General features: G+C 41.1%; 1 protein-coding gene across 1 annotated transcript; it reads right to left on the reverse strand.

Annotated features, from left to right (window-relative positions):
• Positions 1-5,885: 5,885 nt before the first annotated feature.
• LOC109218402 (UPF0301 protein CHU_1773-like) lies at positions 5,886-7,756 on the reverse strand. The gene is made up of 2 exons (XM_019382767.1): positions 7,252-7,756; positions 5,886-6,866 (listed from the first exon to the last, which is right to left on the reverse strand). The coding sequence occupies exons 1-2, from the start codon at positions 7,400-7,402 to the stop codon at positions 6,091-6,093; spliced, it is 927 nt and encodes a 308-aa protein (XP_019238312.1). The 5' UTR covers positions 7,403-7,756; the 3' UTR covers positions 5,886-6,090.
• Between the last annotated feature and the right edge of the window lie 733 nt (positions 7,757-8,489).

The following is an 8,489-nucleotide window of genomic DNA, read 5'->3' on the forward strand; positions in this document are numbered from 1 at the left end:
TATCAATAAAATTGAAAATCCCAAAACATTTTGCTTCTATCTTACATTTATTTTGCAAGAACTACGCTTGGTCTGATTCATGCGAGGTCATGATACGTAGGAAATCTCCATAGGATTCGACCGTAACCAAAAACAAAAAGGCAAACAAGAGAAAATAAAAAGAGAGAAATGTGAGCCTCTCCCACTTAGCTCAAAGCCACCACTGCATAACTCTGAAACCCACCAGGGTTCATCCTTCCTCTCTGACATGACCTCGCGCTATCGACCCGCCAAATTCCTCGAAATCTTCCAATGATGCTGCACCGAGCACAATTACTACGAAACTAATAAACCATCCTGGGTTCGTGCCCATTCACCAGCTGTACAAGCCTCTTCACTCCCCATTTGACATCTACTAAAAGGTGCGACAATACCTTCAAATCCAAAGTCATGTTGTATCCTTCTTCATATCAAGCAATTCCTTTCTGTTGTATCCAATCTCCAGCCCGTATAAAAGCCAATATTTCAAATTAAGTCCGTAGACCTAGTCACTGTCCACCATGAATCCCAAATCACTCAAACTTTTCTNGATATTTGAGACGTTTGGCCGGGATTCGAGACAAGTGGCTATGGGGGTTGAGTAGAGGAGGTCAAGGCGGTCCCATGGTGTTAATTTGGGACCGTTTGGCGTAACCGGCGACTTGGCTGGAAAACTTCAACGGGATATTCGACGAACTCCGGCGAGATTCGAGGGAAACCAAGGGCAGGAACGGGAAGAGGACGAGCAGGAGAGGTCGGGGTGTTATTTTGGGGTTGATCGGAGCAATGCCGCGGGCGGCGGCGATTTCCGGCCGGCGGCGCTGGGGTGGAGAATGGCGGAGGAAGGCGGTGGGGTGACGGTGTTACACCGACGAGTATAGGGCATCTGAGAGATGGGGTGAGAGAGGGGTGGTGAGGGGGGTAGGGGGGGTGCGTTTGGACACATATATATGAATTGACCCTAGCTTCCTGGCCGTTAGATCATGAAACCTCGACGGCCAGGATTGACTAGGACCAGAATGACGTCGTTTGGCTGGGTAGGGGAGACGGACCGGGTTGGGACGGGTATGGACCGGCCTGGATTGGGGTATTTCGTTTGGGCTGACCGATTTGGCCCAAATTTGGTCTCCAATTAAGACCATTTTTTAATACCCCTTTTCCTTTTATTTCTTTTATCTATTTTTGTATTTATTTACTTTTCTGATTTTATAAAATGCTAAAATAAAACCAAAATAAATTGACTCTAACAATTATATTTCCTAATTAATTCCTAAAGGGAAATGCAAACTAATACCAAAAATGCAAAATGGACCCCCTTTTTTTTGTTATTTTCTTAACATTTTGTTCTAAAATCAATTAATGCTAACATATGAAATTAAATCCTAAATGCAAAAATGCATATTTTGTATTTTCATATGCACAAACAAAAATGCAACAATTACCAAAAAATGCCACAAAATTCACAAAAATTTATAAAATACTAGAGAAATTGTTTTGTTTGAAATTTGGGAATTATTGCTTAGGGCAAAAATCACGTGCTCACATTTGCACATCGTAGTGCTATATTGAGGTGACTTGCACGCCGGGTAGCGAGCGTGGGGTAGAGCACCGTTGGGGATTGTGACTTGGTCTGTCCCGATAGATGAATATACTCCGTCTTTGACTGAAATTCATTTATTATCATTATAATTTGAGCTGCTTGCTATATTTGGGTTTCGTGCCAATTGATTTAATCCTTCAGGGATTGTTATTACTGGTTTCTTACCATTTTTACATATTAATGAACTCAGTCCTGGTTTTTAATACTGTTTTGTAAGCTCAGCCACCTTTTCTCTCACTTGAAACTTAATTAATATTTTTAAAAAGAAGTTTAGGCTGAATATTTCTATATTATTGTGCCCGAGGGGCTTATGTGATTTGGACTGAGTATGGGATCGGGCTGCGCCGTAGCGGTACTATATTGATATTGATATGAGGCCAAGGGCCTAGTTGATGCCACGAGATGGCTTATTATTGCGCTTGGGCCGTAAGGGGCCCCTCCCGGAGTCTGCACACCCTTAGTGAGTGTCGTCGACGATAAATAAATGGAGCGGAGAGAGTACCGGTTTATGTGTTGCATTGCATATTTGATTGTCATTTATTTATTTATCTGTTGTGGTATTTCCTTAAGTGTTTCATTGATTTACTGATTTTATACTACTGGGTTCAAGTTGCTATATTTATAGAATTACTTTGTGCCTATTCAGGTTTCTTATTCTCAGCCTTTATTTATGTTTATTACTCACTGGGTCGGAGTACTCACATTACTCCCTGCACCTTGCGTGCAAATACAGGTACGCCTGAGGTTGAGTGAGGATTTCTCTGCCTAGCAGCTTATCCGGGAGTATCAAGGTAGCTGCACTTGACGTCTGCAGTCCTGATCTTCCTTCTATCCTAGTTGTTTTATTTCCGCGTTTCTAGAGACTATATGTAGTAGGTTGATACTCATGTATTAGAGGCTCAGACTTGTGACACCGGATTCTTCGGACTGTGTAGTTGTTTTATTACTTGGGATTTCGCATGCTTTACTCTATTTCAGATATTCAGTATTATGACTTAGTAATTTATCCATGTTAATTAATTCATGAACTGTATAAATGGTTAAGGTTATTGAATTGGTCGGGCTTGCCTAGCAGTGTGTTGGGCGCCATCACGACTGGGGTTGGGGTCGTGACATGGACTGTGCTGAAATCTAACACGTGGGATGGATTACCGTGATACTTCCGAAGCATGGACACATGAAAAACTGAGTGTGCCGCTGAAAATACTGGTGGCACCTCTCCCACTCGATCAACAATCTCAAAAAGCCCGATAAACCTAGGGCATAACTTGCCCTTCCTCCCAAACCGAATAACACCCTTCATGGGTGACACCCAAAGCAACACTCTCTCTTCGACCATGATGCCACATCACGAACCTTATTGTCAGCATAACTCTTTTGCTTGGACTGAGTTGTACGAAGTCTATCCTGAATGATCTTAACCTTATCCAAGGCATCCTGTACTAAATTGGTACCCAATAACTGAGCCTCTCCCGGCTCAAACAATCCAACCAGTGATCGGCACCGTCTACCATACAACGCCTCATAGGGAGCCATCTGGATGCTCGACTGATAACAGTTGTTGTAGGATAACTCCGCTAACGGCAAGAACTGATCCCAAGAACCTCCAAAGTCAATAACACAGGCGCGGAGCATATCCTCCAAAATCCAGATAGTACGCTCAGACTGTCCGTCCGTCTGAGGATGAAATGTTGTGCTCAACTCGACCACGTACACAACTCACGCTGTACTGCCCTCCAGAAATGCGAGGTAAATTGTGTACCTCGATCAGAAATGATAGACACGGGCACATTATGGAGATGAACGATCTCACGAATACAAATCTCTGCCAAGCGCTCCGAAGAATAGGAAACTGCCACAGAAATAAAATGTGCCGACTTGGTCAACCTATCCACAGACGACAATAAAACATACCTTATCGAACTTCCTCTGAGTCCATGGGAGTCCAACAACGAAGTCCATGGCGACGCGGTCAAATATAAGTTTAAGGAATCACCCCGCTTGCGGATCATACGTGCGACGCGGTAAAATATAGGTTTAAAGAATTACCCCGCTTGCGGATCATACGTGCGACGTGGTTGCACATAGATTTCTTAAGTTATTAAAGTATTCCTTGATTCTTTTTAAATTACGATTTTCAAATGAAAACTTTTAAGTTCCCAACCTTTCCTTAATTTCAAATTCTTTCAAACATTTAATAAGCTAACTCAATCTTGCTTCTTCTCAAGATAAACAATAAACATAAATTAATAATAATATCCACAAGGCATGATGTAAGCCTAAAACTACCCGGACATAGGCATAGCTAATAGCTACATACGGACTCTCGTCACCTCGTGCGTATGTAGCCCCCACAAATAGAGGCACATAATAATTTAGTTATAGGGTTAATTCCCTCTTACAAGGTTACAAAGGAGACTTACCTCGCTTCGAATTTCCATAACCGGCTCCCAAACCTTTCCGACGACTCAAATCGATGCCCAACGCTCCAAAACTAGTCAATAATTGTGCAAATCGATTAATATATACTCAAATACTCATTATAATCCTATTTACAACAATTCCCAACTCCGCTTGAAAAGTCGATAAAATCGCCCTTAAGCCCACGTGCCTGGATTCCAAAAATTTTCGAAAATAAACTTTGCCCATGACATCACGAACTCAAATATATAATTTATTCTCAATTTCATGTGCAAAATCGTGGTAAAAATCCAAATATACAAGATTCTAAGTTTTTCCACTAAAACCCCAATTTCTACTAATTTTCATGTTCAAATCCATATAAACTCATGTATTTAACTCAAAATTATGAAGGAAGCACTTACCCCATTATGATTGATGAAGATGGCACTCCAATGTGCTCCAAAATCGGTCCCCATGGGCGAAATGAAATAAGATAGAGCCAAACCCTCGTTCAGCCCTGACTTTCGCACCTGTGGTCACTTGACCGCTTCTGTTGTTCCGCGGATGCGACCCAACTACTGCTTCTGCGGTCTTCCAGACCCTCAACTTTGCATCTGCGGCCCGCATCCGCTTCTGCGCCTCCACGTGTGCAGGTGCGGTCCCATTTCTGCGGAACTCGACCTCATATGCGGTCCACGCTTACCCCAGCAAAATTCGCTTCTGCGAGTCCTTTCCCGCATATGCGGCCCTCTTCACGCAGGTGCGATTACACCAGGTGCCTTGCTGCCTCAACCCTTCCTCAAATTTTATTTTCGATCCGTTAGCCACCCGAAATCCACCCGAGGCCCAGGGATCCTGTCCAATCACACCAACCAATTCCAAAACATAATGCGGACCTGCTCGAGGCTTCAAATCACATCTAACAAGGCTAAAACTATGAATCACACTACAATTCAAGCTTTATGAACTTCAGAACTTCAAACTTCCTCATTCGATGCCGAATCCTATCGAATCACGCCCGATTGACCTCAGATTTTGTACACAAGTAACATTTGACATTATAGACCTACTCCAACTTTCGGAATCAGATTTCGACCCCGATATCAAAAAGTCCACTCCCGGTCAAACTTCTCAAAAACATTCAAATTTCTAACTTTCACCAAACGACTCCAAAATGACCTACTGACTTCCAAATCCACTTCCGGACGCGCTCCCAGTACCGGAATCACCAGACAGAGTTATTCTCAGACTCAAAATTTCAAACGGACATCAATAACATTGAAATGCACTTCAACATAAATTTATGAAATTCTTCCAAAATGCTAACTTCCACAATAGGCGCCGAAACGCTCTCGGTTAATCCAAAATCCGATCCGAACATACACCCTAGTCCGAAATCATCACACGAACCTGTTAGAACCTTCAAATCCCAATTCCGAAGTCGTTTAATCTAAAATCCAATCTTAGTCAATTTTTCCAACTTAAAGCTTTCGAAATGAGAATTTTTTTTCCAGTTCAACTCCGAACTTTCGAGATTTCAATCCCGACCACGCGTACAAGTCATAATACCTGAAGTGAAGCTGCTCATGACCTCAAACCGCCAAACGACGCGCGCTAGAGCTCAAAATGACCGGTCGAATCATTACATGTTTAATATATAGTTTATAAACTCAAACGCAATGTGTTTTAAAATTTTATTCATTGCATTTGTTGCATGGATGCATCTAACAGCATGACAAGTTCACGCCATTCCTTCTCGAGATCCTCAAAAAATTAAAAAGGGTGAACCTCTTATGTTCTTCCCCTTTAGTCTGCAAAATTCAAGAAAATATGCATTAACATGAAATCTTAAGGAATTAGGCTATTTGACAAAGTATTACTCCATTCTCATTTAATCAGTTAAAAGTTCACATTTCAATGCATAATAATTTACAATGTTGGGCTCCCAAAGTAGAACACAAATCTAACTCAGAAGTTAAATATAATACTACACAAACCCATATCCTTTCTTTACAAATGACAAACATTAGAGACATTAGAAATGATCCAAAAATTATATCAGTATCAGTTCACCAAACTTTCTTGGGGCCCATAAGCCCAAGAACTTCTTCCCAAAGCCCAACACTTGCAACATTAGACAGCCCAATTACACTTGGACTGCAAGCTGCTACTGTCCAATAACCAGCTTTAATCTCATCCCTCAATTGATCTCTCTCCCATGCACAATACCCATCAAAAAACCTAAAGTTTTCAAGCCCAACTACATCCCTTTTTACCATTTCAGCTGCACAGCCCACACTCTCTTTTGTACCATAATACACACTCTTCATTACTTCATCAAATACTCCACTTTTTCCAAGCCCATCTTCTCCTCCTTCATTTGGGCTTACCAAAAAAAGCCCTTCTTCTAAAGGCCCACCAAAGAACAACGGCCTATTCGCAAACGTCTCGGACATATCCAATACAGACGATCTCATTTCTTTGATTGACATAAGTGATGGCCTGTTGAGAATTAAGCCCGTTGGGCCTGTCGGGCCCATTGACAACAAGAGAATTACGGTCCGCTCAAAGATGTGGACGCCGTCGAGCTTTTCAGTGGCGATGAGCAAGCAGCCTTTCTCTGGTTCGTGAATGGTGTGAGCCCATTTTTTACCAATTGTGACGGCCGGAGACGGCGGAAGATCGTCAACGGTGTCTGGATTGACGACGGATGACGGCTCTTCTGACCGGAAAGTTTTTTCTCCGGCCACCAATCGTGCACGAAATGATCGCCAATCAGAATCAGCAAAAGATCTTTCTTCGTCTTGAGGTGAAGGTGATGGCAATGATGAACTTGCCCGACAACCTACAAGTACAATGTTTGCTCAGGTTTCCCAAAAATACCATCTTTTTTGTAGTTTACATGAACCAAGACGGCAGTTATCACGGTAGCCTACGCACAATTTTTCATTAGAACATCTAAAAAAGTGAACTAATGAAAAATTCCTTTTTCCAAATGATTGAAATTACCCCTTAAATTTGTTTTTTTGGCCTCATGGTATTGGAGTTAAGAATAATGATTTTAATAGAACCCGCAGACTCCGGCCTAGATCTAGCTCCGTTGATGGTGAGGTAATTTGAGCATCACAATTTGAAATGTGGTGTCTCCATCACGGGACTGTTTCATCAGAATCCACAGAGCATCACAATTTGAAATGCAAAACGGAGAAAACAAGAAAGAGGAGACTTACAAGTCAGTGACAAAGGAGTGCCAACTTTTTTGAGCTGATGAAACTGACTAGTAACAAATAACCTTCTTCTTGTAGAATAACATATTCTTGATCCTAACAAAGGGAAGAGTTTCTCTGACAAGGGCTTTGAAGTCACAAAGCAAGCTTCCATATTGGTTTCAGAATTTAGCTGCAGATTCAAAAGGATTCTGCTATAAAGACTGAAACAGTGTTATAGCAAAAAAGGGTTCAAGTATAAAGAGAGAATTCATTGTGTTTTATATGGAGAATGTGGTTAAATGTAGACCACACCGAGTTTTCGAGCCAATCCAGTACAAGTAGGATGCTTTTTCACTGTTGGCAGAGTGCTTTCCCGAAAGTATGGGCTGATGGATATGGCTTTACACGTAAGAAGACAGGACAACACTTATAGGATTACACGTATACTTATGCAGGATATTGTGGTTGGTATGAGTTACAAGTGGCTAAGGTTTAATCTGCTGAAATCTAGTGCACTTTTATAAATGATGTGTTCTGGTTCTAACCACAGAGGTCAGTATGACTTCCTGTTTCTTTAACCCTTTTTTTTTTTTGTCACTTTCTTTATTCTTCTTTCTCGCATTTGGATATAAATTTAGTTGAAATTTCAAAAAAGAAAAAATTTAAAGTTAGGTCTCGGGGACTCATTCTTACTGAAACAAGGGGCGGGTCTTTATCAACTTCCAAATATTCTATTTTAGGGAAGCCAAAAAAGGTGAGCGCCTAGCGCGAAAGGTTGCTTTACTAAGTAAGATAAGGCAAGAAGCAAGGGCGCAACAGCTGCACGAAGTTGCTTCTTAGCGCATCCATTTTCTTGCTCATTAGCGCTTGACTAATAAGATAGAAAGAATAATTTTTCAAATGCAGAATGGCCTAAATGGCACCTATACTTGTGTCACTTTGTCATGCCGGTCCTCGTACTTCACTTTTTTTTCATCTAGACACAACTTTTTAGAATATAGATTTTCAACAAGTTAAAGTATCTGGATGAAAAAAAAAGTGAAATAGGAAACCGGCATGACAAAGTGGCACAAGTATAAGTGCCATCCTTTTTCAAAATTAAAGTTGTGTTTGCACATGCATTTTATTTGAAGAATTGAAGTTTTGATAAATTTTCACCCAAAAACTGTCTTAAACGATTTTGGAAACTTGAAACTTTTTGAGTTGTTTTTTTCCCCAAAACATGATCATATTTCTTAAACAAAAATATTTTCAATTAT

This window comes from Nicotiana attenuata, unplaced genomic scaffold, assembly GCF_001879085.1.
Source record: "Nicotiana attenuata strain UT unplaced genomic scaffold, NIATTr2, whole genome shotgun sequence".
Classification (NCBI taxonomy): domain Eukaryota; kingdom Viridiplantae; phylum Streptophyta; class Magnoliopsida; order Solanales; family Solanaceae; genus Nicotiana; species Nicotiana attenuata.